The 19676-nt window shown below is 37.3% G+C and overlaps 1 protein-coding gene across 1 annotated transcript; it reads right to left on the minus strand.

Moving 5' to 3' along the window:
* Nucleotides 1–321: 321 nt before the first annotated feature.
* cyp19a1 (cytochrome P450 family 19 subfamily A member 1) lies at nt 322–19445 on the minus strand. Its single transcript, NM_001097161.1, is given in 10 exon segments — nt 322–1209; nt 3072–3313; nt 5774–5936; nt 8365–8479; nt 8576–8690; nt 10183–10359; nt 12421–12575; nt 16902–17052; nt 18963–19149; nt 19227–19445. Coding segments are annotated over 9 exon segments (1503 nt in total). The 5' UTR covers nt 19102–19149; nt 19227–19445; the 3' UTR covers nt 322–963.
* Between the last annotated feature and the right edge of the window lie 231 nt (nt 19446–19676).

The following is a 19676-nucleotide window of genomic DNA, read 5'->3' on the forward strand; positions in this document are numbered from 1 at the left end:
AAAGAAAACAAAAGAAAAGTAAGAGAAACTCAGAGCCCTTAGACTAAAGGCAGAGGTTAAACTAAAAAGATAGGTTTAGCTGTAGGGTGAGGATGGGTGTAACAAAATAGAAAACACACATAGAGAGGCCAAGAAAGAGAGGTTTAAAGGAGGTTATTGTGCAAGACTTGCACAATGGTCTGATTGTGGTATGAAGCAAGTGGACTTTATAAAGTTTACCAGTAAGGGAGTGGAAGAAAATGGAGACCAAATTAAAAAAGCATAATTTAAAATACCGTGTCTACCCAAGTTATAGTATTTTCCAAAAAAAAATCAAAAAAGTTTTTAAATATAGGCATATTTTATTATTAATAATACTGATAAATATAAACAATAACAATATCACTGTACTTAACAGGAATATATATAACAGCCTTAAAAGACCAGTAACAAAAAAAGTAATTATTATTATTATTAGTTTTATTATAACAAATTTATATCTATTCTTCACATTTTCAGATATTTTCTTAATTGTTTGTTTTATTGCAGTGTTTATCATCAGCTCTGCCATCTTTTATTTGTTGTCTAAATAAAGCCCTGCCCTGTTCAATGTGTTCTATGAAGCCTTACATAATACATATTCACTTCTGCTTCCCAGAAGTATTTTCAAATATAGATATCATGCTTTTTCAAACTGCTGAATGAGAATTATGTTTACAATGCACCGGGGCATTTACATGTGTTGCTTTTACTCATCCTTTAAAGCTGCTGAACTTCAAATCCCACCATTAACAACTCTACAGCAGAAAGAATGAGAACCCTAACATTAATGATTGTTGCACTACTACTAAGTGCCTGATAGTTACAAAGAGCATACAACAGCAGTGGTTAAATCAACGTTTAACACAGACCAACACTGTCACCTGTCACTATGCTAAGAACATTTGTAATTTCCAGATATGACATATGGGATTATATTATCTGTTACTGTTTGAGCTCTGCTGTGTTCTTGGGAATGAAAATCATCTCTAAGCATGGCTGGCTTTCATCAGGGTGCATAGACAAATCATTGTTGTTTTGGATGTTCTCCAAGCATCTTCCTCCCAGTGTCTGCACCTTGTACCTCTTGAAAAGAGTAACCAGAATGACTTTCATCATAACCATAGCTATGTACTTCCCCGCACAAGCACGTGGGCCAGAGCCAAAGGGCTGAAAGTAACGATATGGAACCTGTAAAATTCCAAAAACACCATTTGTAAAAGAGGGAAAAAATTACATGGATACACAAATTATTGTTACCTGGCTGGACTGTGAGACTTATTCCCTCCCTTACCGAAACTTAGCTAACTGAACCAGCAAACGAAAACACCAGGACACATGAGTGGGGTGCAGGTCGGCCACAGCTTTATTAGAAAAAACACTTCCTCCTTATTCCTTGCCATCTGTTTTTCCACATGTACCAACACATCTTAATGACCTTCTAGCTGTTTTATAACCGAATGCCAGCCACTGCGAATGCAGTGGGCATGTAACAGACATCAATTAACACCAGAAATTAAATGGCCAAGGACTATCACCCGCCATATGCTGTGACAAGTTTTACAACAAGTATAACGAACCATGGTGTATAGATTATATATGTATGTGTGTATATATATATATATATATATATATATATATATATATATATATATATATATACAGTATATATAGAAAATAATCATCTGTGGCCAGCACACCCTTCAATGTTTTAGCAAAAATTTATTGAAAATATATTGTTAAAACCGATCGGTTTTAACAATATATTTTCAATAAATTTTTGATAAAACATTGAAGGGTGTGCTGGCCACAGATGATTATTTTCTATATATACATAATTTTGGCTAGCACCCCGCAGAATATTGAGCCTTGGAGTGCGGACACCATTTGGATTGATATATACAGTGTATATATATATTTTTTTTTAATCAAACAAAACAATTATTGACAATTTGAGTTAGAACAGGGTGGGAGGGAGATGCGGCTCCGGTCACAGCAGTGGGGAGAGTAGCACAGTGCGGGAGGACACGCCAGGTGGAAGATTAGGTGCCAGGAAGATCAGGGAGGGGACCTCTTCCCATCTTTTGCATAGCACGGGAAAGCTGCGACGGGTGAGTTAACCCCTTAAGTGCAGGGGGGTCATTAACATATCGCTAGCTCCCAGTCCCTCTGCGCTTTCATTAATCTTTTCAGTGCATTCCAAGATGTTAACAGACTTGTCAGTCCCAGAAGTGGTGATGTGGTAGGGTCTGTCTGAAACTTAGAAATTGACATACCAGAGCTAGTGACAGACAGGGCACACAGAGCAGCACAGGCAAGGCAGCAGCAGACCTGTGAAGATTATGAAATGCTGGTATTATGCTGTGCTGTGCTGTGCTGGGCTAGTGTTTTCTTTAAAATGAAAAGGCAAGATGCTGAAACCCAAGTATTATATATTTCTGGAAACACTCTGGGTCATTTATCAACACTGGGCAAATTTGCCCATGACAACTAATCAACTAATCAAATTGTTAAATTAATTGTTTAAACTACAGCTGGCTGAATAAGCCAACTATTGATTAGTTGCTGTGAGTTACTGACCATGGTTACATTTGCCCAGTGTTGGAAAATGAGTCCTAATTGTGTTTTAAAATGTAGGAGCTACTGTGTCATGACTGTTGGGGCCACTGTAATAAAAAGCTTAAGACATGCTGTGTCACATGGTTTCATGAAAAGCAGGGGCCATTGGGTTATAAAATGCTAGGCCACTATGCCATATGAGTAAATGTTAAACTTCCAAATATAAAGGAAGAGGCATCATCTAAATAAAGAACTTGACAAAGCAATGGCCAGTGACTAGGAGGAAACTGTTCTTATTTGATAACCTGCACAAATTCTGACTATACTGTAAATGAACACATACTCTGTAAGTATTAGTTAGTAAACGAATTTAATTACTGATTATATTACCGTAATACAAATGTCACAAACTGCTAATCATAAAAAAGAATTATTAAAACAATACATATTTACAATTCTTTAGAACATTTCTCTTAACGGACCGTGGCACATACCGTCTTTTCAAAGTTTTCCAAAGTGAACTCATTCGGCTTTGGAAAGTATTCGATTCTGTGCATGCGCCCCAAGTTTAATATGATGTTAGTGCCTTTCTTCACATAGTAACCATCAATCATATCGTCCTCCAGGGCCTTGCGCATAACCAGGTCTACAACCGGTTGGTACCTCATGCTCTCATAAATAAAATTCTCCAGAACTTTGAGATTTGGAATGTCGTTGCTCTCTACATCCCGATCACCTATTTAGAAAAAAATGTGTTTTATGGACAAGTAACCCTGACAAAAAAATAAATGGCAAATGCATAAAAACAGTGCGTGGAATAAAGCAATTGTTATACTGTAGCAATCAATGCCAATCTGCAGCAGTTAGAGCCTCTTTTAGTAGATGAAAGGATAATTTTGCCTTTTACAAAGTTCTATTAAGGCATCATCTTAATTATAGAGTACATTTGAAAATAAGTAGCAATACACCATATGTATTTTTAACCAGGCAGAAAAGGCATTTCATAGGGTGGGGGTGGGGGTGTGCAAGGCACATAACACTTTTTTTATTCTACTACCCCTAGCCCAGGCCCTTGTTCCTCTGCATGATTCTCCAGGGAAATGCCCACTAGCCACATTACATCAGTTATCTTACTGTTATGTAATATAGGAAGATCGCACACACTGCTTGCAGATATTACAGCCTGTAAATAATGTACAGCCTTTAGGCTTCCACTATGGCTGTAACTAACGTAAAACTGCTACAGTTGGATGGGATGCCAGTTGCTAAGAACCTTTCCTCACTAGTTCTCTTAGGCCACCTCTAGTGTCATATACTAAAACTGATGCAGCTCACTCCAAACCTGAGCTGACTACAATGCTAGGGGACCTAGCCATCCATGTGACTTTAGCCTTAAATGAAGGAGAGAAGAAAAATGATATATTTAATTAGACATTTAGGGGCAGATTTATCAAAATGTTAAAGAGTTTAGAGCTTAATACACAACCACTCACACATGTTCTATTCATTCCTATGGGATTTGAAGAAGCATATTTACCAATGGGTGAATTCTAGCTTTCACCCATTGATAAATACACTTATAAAAATCCCATAGGAATGAATAGAGCGTGGGTGAATTTTTATGTATTAAGCTCTAAACTCACATTTTGATAAATCTGTCCCTATATGATGGGAAAAAATGAAAGGGTTATAATTTAATTCTCGTGATGGGGAGATTCTTTAAAAATTACATTTACATCTACGCATTTGTGATACACTGTTCAGTTTAGCAGGAGGGAAGGTGTTTTTTTTGTTTTTTTTTGCCTGAGTCAAATGAAACATTTTTATTTTAAAAAGCAATGTTGTATGGAGTCATGTAATTAATTTCTAAAAGCCAATGTCTCCTATAAACACACCAAGCAAACGTGCCCTCAGCCATAGAAAGCCAGCTTGCTCCCCCTGTCCCTGAGCAGTGAATCAAAACAAGGACAACACTGCTATTTACAAAGTAAGGCTGATCCAATCTGGCACAAGCTTGTTCCTTTCAGGCAATATAGACATGTCAATAGATAAAAGTCACATTGAAATTACAGAGTTGTTAAATGAAAGATGCATTAAACGGCACACTGAAGATGTTATATGTGAAAAGGAATAAACAATTTGTAAGGGCCCGGGTTTGCAATGACTGTTATGCTCCAGGGAATTAGACCAATGTGGAAAGCAGACAAGTAACTGTCCCCCCGTTTACCTATGTCATTTGTGTTTTAACTGAAGCTGACTTGTAGCATGGGAATCCACCAAGATATGTAACTGTCTGAAAGCATTACATTGAATAATTAGCAGGGTTAAAGTGCAAAAAAAACAGTGCAGTTTATCATGTTTTTAACCAATAATACAATATTGTATGTACCGAAATTCATACTTTATTAGTTCTTTGGAAATTGAGCACAAATTGTGTTCCTATCACTGTGGTCAGTATGGAGGCCACATTCACCTTGTGCTTCTGGGCAGTATTACATTTATGTAATCAAGCAAAGGTCTCAAGTTATGCCTTTTGTGGAGAGGCCACAAAGGCCCAGCCACCCTTTATTTTTGGAGCTCTGGGGACGGGCAGCGTGTCCTGTCCCCAGTGCTCTGTATGAGAGCTACAAAGATATTCATGCACGCGATCCTGAGGGGGGTGGAGAAAAGGGGTGGCCTATGGGTGCCCATAAAAGAAATCTGGCACTGCATATACAGGTATGAGACCTGTTATCCAGATACTCAGAAGCTGGGGTATTCCAGATAAGGGGTCTTTCTGTAATTTTGATCACAATCCACAAAATGTTTTTAAATAATCTCAATAGCATTTTGAATCTATATTCATTAAAATATAGATTCAGAGAAGGATTCAAATGATTAATTATATCTAGTTCAAGGTACTGTTTTATTAATACAGAGAAAAAGAAAATAATTTAAAAAAGAGCTGCGTGTCTGTGGCACATGAATTACAGACACAAGAAATCTTTTGACAGAGAAGTCAGTGCAGCGTTTCTGTGAGTGCTTATGGCTGTATTTATATAGTCCTTTCTGATAAAGTTTACTTAGTTTTTACCTTTCTTTCTCCTTTAACATGGAACTGAGTATTGCTCAACAATGCTGGTATGTTGTTCCTGATAATAATCTTGCAAATCGACAATGGGAAACAAGAAAAGTAGCATTACCATGTTGCTCTTACCAATAACATTATCAATTTCATTCATTATTCCTTCTTCTATCTTTGGGTGTTGAGCAACCAGAACCAACATGAAGAAGAGAGATACAGACATGGTATCGGGAGCAGCTATCAGCATTTCCAAAATACACTGATTGACATTTTCAGCTGTTAGATCTCCATGATTCTATGAAATAAATACAGAATAAAAAATTGTAATAAACAGAAAGTGACCATTTTAAGATGTACAAATTTGTTTTTTGGCATTTATTTTGCATTTATTCTCCCTAGGCAGGAAAATATGAATCCATAGGTTGTCTTATAGAGTTCCTAAACGTTATTCTCCTGAAATACTTACATATATCAGTATGAAGAGGAGCTGCTGCACACAATTCAGTTCAGCTCTGCGGGGTATGTGAGGTAATGCTTGACCTGAAACAGTGCTCAATGATATATTCACTGTTTCAAGGTCAGTTTTAGACACACGGATTATGTGACTTGGGGGTGGTTATGGCATTCTCTGATGAAGCACAAAGTATTGCTTTTGGGTATGTGGTTGGGATGTTACAGGGTTGGTAGGTCCCCTTGTCAAACCCATATTTTCCATGACCACAACTTGATGGACTTGTGATTCCCTTTATATGACAGAAATGCCTAGAAGCCTACAGAGAAGTACCAGGAAAAACCTTCAGAATATTGAAAATAGTGAGGTGAGCATCAAAGGCTGGATCATATTTATAGAGTTAATTTTGGGACTAAAGTCCATCAAGTTCTACCCCTCCAAAGCAACCCCATGCAGAAAATATGTGAAATATTTATATATAGTGAATAATGTACCCACAATTGTAAAATATAAGAATATTATTAGTCACCAAGGAGTTCCATGACAGGTCATTGAACTCCGAGGTTACTTCTAATATCCTCATAGTTTACAACATATGCTCCATGTGTTAATGGGCTCCCTGTATATACAGAGTGTAGAAACTGTGTCATTTTGCTGAAGTGCCCTTTTCTTTCATGATAAATATTGTCACTCCCTAAGTAAAGTGCAAACAATACTAGGAGGTTGTTGAACTGGAACTGTTTGGACATTTTTACATTAATGGCTGCTAATTGCACTGGCACTTTATACACCTGCCACTGCCAATGGAAATGTAAACACTTTGTAAGTTTTTTAGTGATCTTGTGAATTATGTGTATAAATAAGTAAATTGGCCAATTGCTGATTAATTCTAATTTCTATGTTGTATTAATTACGTTTTTCTTTTAATTCCACATAACCCCCTTTTTAGTACAGGCATAGGACCTGTTATCCAGAATGCTTGGGACCAAGGTTATTCCGGATAAGGGGTCTTTCCGTAATTTGGATCTTACATACCTTAAGTCAATAAAACATTAATTAAACCCAATAGGATTGTTTTGCATCCAATAAGGATTATTTATATCTTAGTTGGGATCAGTTACAAGTTACTGTTTTATTACTGCAGAAAAAAAGGAAATCAGTTTTAAAATTCTGAATTATTTGATTAAAATGGAGTCTATAGGAGACAGGCTTTCCGTAATTCGGAGCTTTCTGGATAACGGGTTTCCGGATAAGGGATCCCATACCTGTATTTTATTCCTATTGCAGGATTTTTGGCTGGGAGGAGCCACCAACCAGTGGAATTAAAATTATAATCAGAGTTATTTAACACTGTGAGATGGTATTTTGTAATTTAATATTTTCTGTGAGAGGTTATGGAAGGAGGTACGTGAACCTTCAAGTAAATATCACATTTTTCTGTTCATTTGTCTGTCCAAAATTTCTCATTTTGAATTCTTCTCTAGTTCAGTCTAAAACAGGGAGTCATTTTCTGTGGAATATTTCTCTTCTCCTAGAATGACTTCTAATTACCTAATTACTCCATCAGTCTGGACAGAATCGCATTACAAAGAAATATTTCTGAAGTAAAGGCACAAATAGTCCATTTTCCTCAGTAAATCATCCTATATTTATTCATTTTATAAGGAACGGCAACATTACTGATTGAGGATGAGGAAATAATTACCAATTTTGATCAGGGAGTGCCGCCATTATTTCTGTTTTTATATACAGGCCTATGACAGAAATGTACTTTTGCAACCTATTATGAGATATACATTAGCATTACTGTACAGTAAATTCATTATAGTAATTTGAGGAATAGGAAGTTTTCCTTCTCATGGCTGTTTGTTTTTAGGTAACATTACTAAATCCAGAATCCCAGACATGACCTGGGCTGCATTTGTATTTTGTAGTAGAAAGTATTAAATATATTGCACATGTATACCTCTCTACATCTCTCAACTGAAAACGAATAATTACTCTCAGAACTACTGAATACAAGTGGTTCATATTTAAGTTCCTTTCATATTGCTGTCAGTCTGATCTTTACAGAAATTGCCAACTATATTAAATACAGGAAACACTTTGTGATTCATTTTCAGTGTGGTTGCCTGTAGCATCTAATCAGTAATTAGTGAGCAGTCTACTGCATGTTAAACAATGAAACAAACGACACTGGTTACTCTGCCCTGGTGCAATGTCACCCCTGTGTTAATAAATCAGACCAGATGCGCCCTCACATATAACTTACCTGGGCAAAAATAAGTTCTGATGCAAAATCCATATTTTCATCCAGCTTTTCAGAACTTGAGAGTTTCTGTCTTTTTTGTTCAATGAGAATTTCAATAGCCTCCTTTAGATCATTTCTATAAGACAAGGCGGTAACAGGTGAGATTGGTGGAACTGGTTAAGAAATAATAATGAACAGTTTTTCATGTCTGCAGAGTGGGAGAAGTACTTACGCCGATTTTTCATATTTCTTGTACAGCCAGGAAATTTTAAAGAAGATGTCTGGTTTCAGAAGCAGAGCCTGCCAGGCGTCAAAGTATTTCTGGATTTTAAGAACAATTTCATTTTCTAAATAGAAAAAAAACTCTATGATCCAAAGGATAGTTGTTACAATAGAATGAATACATGACAATAGAATGAATACATGACGAAAAATTGAATACAACATTGAATAATTAATACCTGCTGCATATTTTAGTGTTATTATAAATAATTAAAAGTTGAAAATTGAATTAAAGATACTACATAGATGGAAAGATTTAAATAGAATTAGTATTTGTATAAACAAGAAATGTGCTGGTCTTGGGGAGGCTACTCTTCCCCTCACAGCCCAACACAGCAAGTGACAAACTGGAGATCAGCCCATGCAGGGGGCTTCTGAAAATGCCTCTTAGGTAGGACATTAATCCCTGTCATGGGCTTCTGTGCTATTCCTAGTTATCCTGTATTAACAATAAAACTTTATTTCACGTGGGTAATTTAATGCCATGTGTTACAGGATATAAAGGGATAAATTATTCTGTTATTTAGTAATCTTGTTATAGCCCTGGTTCCATTCTGTCTACTCAACCTCAAAATGGGAGCTCCACCCCCTACAGTGTTACCTGTCCATACCTTGTCTACTTCTTCACACCTACATCCCAGAAAGGATGAAATAGGACAAAAGGATGAAATAGCATCCTCTTTTTGTGGGAAGGAGTAAGGAAATAGATAAGTTAGGGAGTATGTTCCAAGGGGGTTGGTGAGTGACTGTATAGTTTCTGGGAGACTTATGAAGAGGAAGCAGCTGTAGAGTTGTGAAGCTCATGGAGATTTTAAACCACCTTAGGTTTGTGACACACGGGGAGATTAGTCGCTGTGTGACAAATGTTCCTTGTCGCGGGCGACTAATCTCCCTGTGTGTCACAGCCCTTAAAGTAGAGGAACTATGTTTTCCAAATAAGGGGTGGCCCAGAGATGAACATGCCTCCCGCCCTTTGGACTCTTTACAAAACCACTGGATCTGTGCAACCCAGAGGAACAATAAAATCAAGGACTACAGTATACCAACCTGTGGCTTGGCTACAAATGGACTATATGTGGGACACTATAGGTAAATCCTGCCAGTTGGTGGCACTAACTGTTATGCACGTATGGCTTAAAATGGCACCAACATCTTGTGCTAATAACTGATTAAAATTACTTAAAAATCCTATCCCTGACCTCTTAGTCCTCTTGCCAGATAAATATACCATGTTATGGTCTATGGCTCGAGAAGGCCTATTACACATATACCTTGCCAGATAAATATACCATGTTATGGTTTATGGCTCGAGAAGGCATATTACACATATACCTTACAAAGATGTACTAATATTAGTACAGTAGTAGAACTTGGCTCACCTCCAAAGAAAAATAAGTTGTACAATACTGAACAACTCTACATTAACTAGAGAGGAATATAATCATGGAAACAGTCTATTTGTTACCTTCTGCGTAATACACAAATAAAAGACAAACAAACTCCACATACTGTATGCAGGAATTACAAACCAAAAAATGAGACTTTATGCTGTCTTACCATCTAAAGGTATCCTTAAGAAGAGATTATTTGATGTATCTAACATAATAAGCCTCATTAGTTTAAGGACATCTACATTTCCCAGTTCATTTGTCACATTGCCAAGGTTATCCAGGTAGCGTTTTGTCGATCTTATACAGATTTCTGTGGTTTGCATAAGTCCTGGACCAGACAAAGCTGAAAGATTGAAGAAATGGCTCATTATAGGGTTATGTTGCCTTTAAAATAGGGACTTTCTGCTCTCATTCTTCTGCAGAGTATCTTTTGCATTGTTTATACATTTTATATACGGTGTTAGTTAATGTTATTTCATTGTTCAGTTTTAATCTTACTTTCCGTATTGATATTCTAAAACAATTTGCTTAGCCTATTGTTCAGAAGCTCCCCAGATTGTAATTTTAGCAGATATCTGGTTGCTAGAGTCTTGTTTACCTTAGCAACCAGGCAGTGGTTTGAATGAGAGGAATGGACTGGAACATGAAACAGAGAGGGCATGGTAATGAGAAATAAAAATAATTTAGTAATAAAAATAAAATTGTAAGCTCACAGAGCATTAGGTCTTTTGCTGCCGGGCTCAGTGTCCACCATTTGAAAGCAGGAAAGATGTAGAATATGAACGCAAATAATTAAAAAATTATAAAAAAATAAATAATGACTCAATTGCAAAGCTAGGAAAAGGCCATTCCATAACAGTCTAAAGGTTCGAAAGGTGAACCACCCCTTTAAACCAATATCATTATTTGCTTTAAAACACTTGAAACAGAAAAAGAAATAGGTTTGTGCTATTTATTGTGACTTGAAGTTATGAAAGAGTGAACCAAGGTATGATACATTACAAGTTTTTGTAATTTGTAGATTGGCTATTAGGCAGCCTCTATGCACACTATCAGCTTACAGGGGGCTTTATTTGGTAGTTAATCTTGTTTTTATTCAACCAAAACTTGCCCCCAAGTCAGGAATTCAAAAATAACTACCTGGTTTGGGGGCACTGAGAGCAACATCCAAGGGGTTGGGGAGCAACATGTTGCCCACAAGCCACTGGTTCGGGATCACTGAGCTACAAGGACATAACTAATGCTTGCTGAAAAATAAGAGACAGTGAAAGTAAACCAATGTTGTTGATTTTGACCCTGTAGCATATGTTCGGGCCCTTAAATAGACAGTAGGCTCCAGGCACTGTGTTTCACTGGCATATTCATGGGTGTTGGAGTTGGGTTTATGTATAGCATAGCATTTAGGCCAATGTAGGCATGTGTATGACTGTATGAAACTTGGTTCATGAATCTGAATATTATTTATTTCTAAATGTGAAATTAAAACAAGAGACATTTCTTTAATGCATTCATTCTTAAGCACAGGATTAGACAACGTTAGCTGGTATTTAAAAAAATAGGTTATGCTAATTATTTTATTGCTCATGGCAATCCTCTTTGGAGGATAGTGGAAATATCACAAAATAATCAAATAAACCTGAAGCATAGTTTTAATCTAAGCTTTCATGTCTCTGTTAGACACTAATTAATACTTTGTATTGTGTTATTAACAATAACCTCATCATTTCAGCCCACCCAGTTCTGAACTTGCTCAAATCCACAAGAAAACAAAGAGCTATTATCATATGCCTCGTGGAGCCATCATAACAGGACTGCTTAATCATTTCCCAGAGGAGCTGCCCCCTCTGTGCAGACTCTTCTATGGGAATAAATGGTAAAGTTGCAAAGGTTTCCTTCAGAACTGCTTACAGTGTCTATGCATTAATACATTTTTTAATTCTTCTTTGATTGCCCATGTTTATGACTCATATTTTTTCCACTGAATCCAATTATTTGAAAACATATTCCTTAATATCAAGCTGTATCATTATTTCATATCTATATTTATTACTCCTACATAGACTGGCTGTGTGGAAGATATTTGGGAAGTAAAATGAACTGATAATTAGCATCATTCCCTCCATCCCCCAGTAGCACTTGCTGTAATAAAGTAATGCTTCTCATCTGTGTTTCCAGTAACACAAAATATAACTGTGATCTGTGTGACAAGAAACAAAAGACCTAGACAATCTGAAAAATGGCAACTTGAAAATGATTTCTTTTTCTTAGTATCAGTGGGGCTTATTTACAACATAGATGATGTTACCCATAGTAACAAATAAGAATTTTGCTTTTGGTTTCTAATTTGTAGCTCAGTTCTAATTTACATTTAATATACATTAGAATAGTACATAAAATACTGTACCTTTGATGAAGAATGGCCGGATGACCTTCCATAGAGATGGGTTGCTATTAAATATGATACCGTTTTCATTCATGCCAATACACTGCAGCCCCAGTTTGCTTCCAAAACGTGAGATATAATGGCTGTGCTTCATAATGTGAAAAGTTGCTGAAGCTCTGGGGATAAATGTAGAGAACACAGCCTATAAGTGTAAAGGTGGCCATTGATGGGCCCAACAGATATGCTTTTTTGACGTATCGGACTGCAGGCAGGACAGACTGGGGAACATATGAGGGACCGATGGCAACTTTTATATTGTTTCAGTTGTGTGAGGGCCAACATTCAGAAAACAGAAAGTGAGGAGCAGATTTAGCTTCCATCTCTCCCCATGTGCCATGCGCTGGCCAACATAGAGTGGCAGATAACATTTTTAATCTGCCCAATCCCCAAACTAAGCTGCAATGAATGCATTGTTATCAAGTTCTTTTATCTAAATATTTGCTTTTTACTGTGCTTTTGTAACTGAATGAATTGCTTATACATGTCACTTACCATGATTTTGATTTAAATCTGAATGCAGTTACATAAAGTAAAGAATTTTTTATGTTCATATCCAAGTTGATATTTATCACAAAACCCTGATACTTTTCATTCATTCGCAACTTATGATTTTGTCCAAAGAAACTTAATAACATTGGCATTAAGTATCATTTTTCCACCAGGCCAGTAAAATACCAGGCAGGTGGCAACCATAGTCACCTCTGAATGACTGCAATCTCCCTTCAGTGAAATAATTTACTTGATGCTGTAAGTGCTGGGTTCTAGCAGTATTTGCCTCACCTCTCTCCCTCATAATCACACTGGCATCTACAGAGTTACCTTATTGTTCTACAAGCTACAGTACTGAGTACTGAGAACTGTTAAGTCTCTCTATGATAAGTAAATTCTTGCCTGCCTGTATTTCTGAAGAAGCACCCATGTATAAAATGATAAGACTGGATAATGTAATTTTGCTCCCAGGAAGCCTGAGTTCTCTGTCACGCAGACCTATAGAAAGAAGCACCAGTGCTGGGGGCAGCAAGAAAAGGGTTAATAAAATTACTAAAACTAACATTTCTTTAACAGAAATTTAACCAGTTTCTGGCCTGTGCTTTTTCTTTAGTGTTATATGTGCCTGTATTTTAGTAACAAAAAGCCTCTTTAGGACAGTGCTTATAGAGAGAAGACCTACAGTACTACTGCAGGTGTCTGTTCTGGGAAATTCCTACAGAGGGAGCTGCTGCCTCGCACTTTTGATTCTATTTTTTTCCTCTGATATTTGCAACATAAAGAAAGCACTGGGGAGTAGGACTGCTTATGTCACATAGCTATTTTAGTTCCACAGTGCAGCTGTACAAACAAAGTTCTATCTGCCTTTCATTCACAAGTGTCATCATAATGTTGCTTATAATTACTAATTCACAGTTTGAGTGTCTGTGTAAATTACAAGGAATAATAGATTTTGGAAGCTGTTCCTAGCTGTAGAACCATATACTTATCTATTTCTTATTCTCTCTCTTCTCTGTCTTCCCTATTGAGACTACTGTCAATGGCAGAAAAACACACACAGCAGTTTCTTAAAGGGTGCTCATGGCTGCAGATCTTTTGGTTGTCCCACATACAACCAGGTATGGATTTCCAGTAACTGTACAAATACTACAAAGAGTGAAAAATATTAATTGCTGATGCTGTGGCTGAAATAATTATCTGTTCTGTTTATTGTTACTGGAGACCAATAAGAAGTCCAAAAGCCATACAGCAACACTAAAGAGCTCATTTATGAACAAAGTGCAAAATCATACGCTAAACTGCATGTGCTGAAATTAAATTGGCAAGGTGCATATAAAGAGAATATCACTTACCTACTTAAATTCCATTTATTCTAGACCCAACACATCAGTACACCGGAGGTAGGACCTTTACTATAGCCAATTAAATTCAATCCTGCACTATAAGACCACCTGACTTCCTTCTCACCACTGTTGAACCTTTGCCAAAGCAATACAAGAAATAAAAATTGGGATGGGAAACACTGTACTGACATGTTGGGACTAGAAGAAATGGAATTAACAACAAGAAGATAAATAAAATTATCTTTTTCTTATGCGTCCCTCCATGTCATGCCAACATCCCACAGATGAAGCAATGAATCTGATATAACCCCTGAAAATGAGAGACAAAAATGTTGAACAAACCATCCGAACAACACCCCAAGGCATGGTAAGTGACTGACAGCAAAACCTCCATCTTCCAAACTACTAAATTTGGCATAAAATAAGAAACAAGCATCACAGAGCAAAAAATGTCCATTCCCTGTGACCCACTTGTGGTGGGACTATGTATCTAACCCTAAGCAACAGCCCGTGGCCCTAGAAAATAAAGCTTGGCACTAGCAAGCATGTACCCCATAGCTCAATGGTAGCAGCTCAAAGTAGTGTAGACAACTGTCAACCCTTAACACCTACCAGATCATCATCCAAACACAGAGCTCATGCAACACGCAAGTAATGATGTTCTACAGAGCAAGCACACCGCACAGCATTCAAAGCCCACTAAGCGCAACCAAATTGGGGAACCAAGCCTGCTACAGTGCATGCCAAACTGGCACCTAACCTGCTATCACACACTAAAACTATTGGCTTTAGGAAGATACCGAACCAGCAATCACTGGGGCCAAGTTCAAGTACTGTGCAAGCAACTGCTGATGCTAAATCAGATAACACTGGAACCAATTAGCCATAAAGCATGTAGCCACTGGTGCACAAGCCAGGCAATGCACAAAAAACAGGTGTTGCACAAGCTAGCCACCCTGAATACATTTCACTTGCACACCAACCTGACAACCATGCAAGCAAAACCACTGATGGGCAAGTTAGCTGCAGAGCATGCAAACCATCTGAGAGCAAGATAGCTAGCACACAGGCCATAGCACCAAATCAACTAAACGTTGCTGAATGTCAATCTGCATAGAAACTAGATACTATCTACACAACTCAGGGCCAGCCACCCACTGGCATGTGAACCTATGCTGGAGCACCTCAGCTACAAAGCATGCCAAATTTTGGTGCAAGACAGCAACCCTGCAAGTAAGCACTGAAGTCAAAGCCAGAAGCCATTCTGCCATTAGCCATTAGGCAATGACTGTAGCCTTATTAAAGCTTTTAATGCAGAGGAACACCCATCTAGAGGGGCACCTTCCTCTTACTATACTGTCACTTAATATATTTAATGACTAATAAAAGAAAAGAAAAGATCATCTCTTGAAAACTAATGGAGTTATGTAATAAATGGCACTATGTTTGCTGCCCAGCAGCAGTAACCACAGCAACCAATCAACAGCTAGCATTTACTGGTTACCTGTTGCTATGGGTTACTGCACCTAGGCAAACTAAAAGCAGGTGGTAAGGACAGGGTCCTGATGCAGTCAGTACCTCCTGCTGCTCCATACAGGGTAGGTAGGGGGGCAGGAGGGATATGCCTATGTGTCTCCCCCTATTTACCCCTTTTGAATCAATCACAGCCTACTGCAGGCAGTGCTAGAGTCAACGAGCAGTCCATAGTAACTGTGTTACTGTTAGCCTTATTTAAAATATTTCAGCAGGCTTAAGGTGTGGTCATTCAAACCCTTATCTGGAAAACCCCAGGTCCTATACCTGATGATGCCCATACCTGTGTATAAACGCAAAAAAAATATGTTTCTTTCACCTTGTGTTGCTGGCCATCATTAGCACAATACTATACAAATATAATTTGAATGTTTTACTTAAAACTGTATTCTTGTTTTCTGTTGTACCTAGAATTAAAGGGCCAAATCATTGTAAAAGTCAGTTTAATGGTATAACTTGCAAGCTTAGGCACCGAGTCAGTTCATGAGCATGATAAATAGAGGGAAAAAGTATTCTGTTTGTGTATATATAAGCAATATATGTAGATATGTTCAGAGCACCAAAGAAATGCAGAGCCTTAAAACAAAAGGGTTTTGTGCCACCTGATTGAAACCAAAAAACGTGAAGTCATTTTGGAGAGGCTGAGATTAAATATGCAGCGTCACTGAGCAATGGATGTAGAAGAGAGTCTTTTTCGGCGATTTCGGGAAATCGCGCCGCCGCGTGTGCCATCCCGCCGGCGACTTACATGTTCACCGGCGGGATGGCGGGTCATGGCAACTCGGGGAGATTAGTTGCCCGCGAACAGGGAGTTTTTTCGCGGGCGACTAATCTCCTCCGTGTGCCAGAGCCCTTAAGGACTGTTCTAACAATGACTAAAGGAAAATGGAAATATTCAAGCTCTGACTATAAAAGGCAAGAGTTCTAGTCAAAATGTCTCCCTCAATAAAGCACCTTGTTATTTCCTTAAGTTCTATCTATCTATCTATCTATCATCATGCGTGTAATTTTCCCCCTGCATCAACCAGTATTTAACAAGAATTCATAATAATAATATTAAGGTGGATATACACCTACTTGCTGATTACCAGTGTTTCCTCGCCATTAATCCAGACTCTGACAAATTCCCCGTACATGTTGTTGTAGTAATTTGCTGCTTTGCCAATTCCTGTCAGTAGAAAACGGCCATAAGAAATGAGGGGCCCAAGCCCCATGCAATAGGCTGGGCCTGCAAATAACAAAAGTAAAATGGTAAGAGCACAGCCTTACAGCCAACAGTACCAGTAACTGCACTGGAACTGATGGTATTTATCAGTTTATTTGAATACAGAATAGCATGATACAGTAAGAAGGATTACTTATTAAAAAAGGGTTTATTAGTTAAAACATAAAGATTTCTTAGCTTAGTTCTGAATGGAGGTTGATATTTATTGTGAGTATTGAGTGTAGAGTTACGGAATGGAATCTGCTTTTAGAAAATTCTTAGCTGAAAATGATGTTTTTGCATCCACTTTAGGCTTAAAACTTAATGTTTGCTGAGTGGCACATTTCAGTTGCACCTCATTCAAAGGGGCACATAGCAGCATGGATTCAATGGAAAATGTATTCTGTTTAGTTTGTGTTATGCCTTAGTGCAGCTAAATATCAGTCTGTCAAAGTGCTTTGCTCTATCCAAATGTGGAACATGGAGGAGCTCTTGAGAAAACCCACTGAAAGCATACTTAGCAGAAACGAGAAGACGGCAGATAAAATCTGCTGCAGACCCCATCCAGGAGGCTTCTACAGCAATTATGCACTGCTACGTTGTACAGATCTATGGTACATTATCTCCCATACATGCAGCTCTGTTGTACTTTCAGCAGTTGTTATTCTTGTTAAAAAATACATTGAATGCATTAACTTTATTTTTTATATCTAGGATTATTTTTTTTTATAATTTCAGTGTACATGCCTTACAAAGTACAAAAATGTGGTTTATTTATATACAAATGTATTTCTAACCAAGCGTTTTATTAACAAGCACTCATTAATCAGCATAATCAGCACTGCGCCTAAACTAAAAAAACTGCACTAATCTTGGAGAAAGAAGATCAGCACTTAGTGATTTTCATCTTGTATTTAGAGTATCAAATAAGTATTTCTAACTGAACAAAATTCTAGGATGTATTTAGATGAAGAAGAGTATATTAACAACCCTTTGTTTCTTTCCCTGTGCTTCAGAGCTAAATTGTATAATAAAAGGCACAACATTTGTTACAGGTCTAGTCACCTATAGCAACCAATCAGTAGGAAGAATTTACTGAATTTACTCTTTTAAAGTAAACACCTTATTGGTTGGTTTGGGGTACTGTGACTGGGGCAAACTTAGCCTTTATTACATGTGTGGGGTATCTCCTAATCCTTTAAGCTGCAATAGTCTAGTTCACTTCTTGAGTCTTTGATAGGGTTGCCAAATGGCCAATAATATGACACTAGATTGTAATGTTATTATTGGTGATCTAAAGTTAAAAGGGATGGGAAGGATTATATTTTATTTTTTGATAGCATCTCTAGCAGTGGCTTTGATGGATTTGAGTTAAAGTAACACACATAAGGCAAGAGTGCCCCCCACTGTACATAATTTTATATAATTGAGTTAGTTACATATATATCTATATATATCTATATATATATACAAAATGTATGAAAAAAAACACACATTAAAGAAGCACATATTTTCACATATTAGAGTGTAAACTGACATTTGTATATATTGTTCTTTTTTGTCATTGGCACCCAGCTGTAGAGAAAATGCAGTAAGATATATTTAAGGTATATATGGTATTTTTGTAGAATGTGTGTGTGTATGTATATATATGTGGTACACATGGTATACAAAAATGTAGATAAATATGAAAATATAAAGAGTACCATTATGTCTAAAATTTGAATTGAATGTTCATATTTTAATCCTGGACTGAGCTGTTAACAGTTAGCATACACTCAAGCAAGTGATCTGTCAGCTTGTCACAGCTAAACTAACTGTATTATGGAAATGGTTACTATGATGATTATATATGGCTGCACTGCTAAAGATACAATACATAAATACAATGCATTGCACTAGAAGTGTGTATATATTAATGAGGACAAATATACCTGGTATCAGACAGGTCTCCTCTTGATTCCATAGAATGATAAGCAAAAAAATGAAGAGCAGGAGAGAAACCGTAGTGGCAGGTGCGAGAGTAGGAACAGCCTCTGTGCTGTTATACTGCACGGGATTCAAGGCTTCCATAATCACGGCTTGTCAAGGCCCTGCTCGCCTATGCAAGAAAAGAAAGAACTAAGCACCAAACAATTTAAGGTTTAGAATCCAGTTAGGCGACATGGAGTTCTAAAGAGCACAAAGCTGGCATTTACCCTCTTTATATTGTGAGAATCTGCTAGATAGAAGTGAAAAGAGTCAAAACAAGTAGATAAAGTTTCATCCACAAAGGATAGGGCACTTGGCATCCCACGTAGAGTTCCTTTGATTTTACACGTGGCAACTGCATATGGTAGAATGGCCTTGACACTTGGAATAGGAGCAACACGGCTTTTTCTATGATTTCAGCATTGTGTGAGCTCACTGTGAGGCACAAATACTGGCTGAAAAGTCACTTTAACATATTCTGCTCAGGAGCAAAGTTATTTGTAGTTGGTTCAGGTGATTTTCAGTACAGCAAATACAATTTCTTCTTGGTTGGATTGTAAAGCTTTGGCAAATTGCTACAAATGCAACATTTTTTATAATTAAGAATAATAATTATATTTGGCTGTTATATGGTATCATAATACACAGTATTACACTGCATCTGTATTGGCTTTTCC

This window comes from Xenopus tropicalis, chromosome 3 (genome assembly GCF_000004195.4).
Source record: "Xenopus tropicalis strain Nigerian chromosome 3, UCB_Xtro_10.0, whole genome shotgun sequence".
NCBI lineage: Eukaryota > Metazoa > Chordata > Amphibia > Anura > Pipidae > Xenopus > Xenopus tropicalis.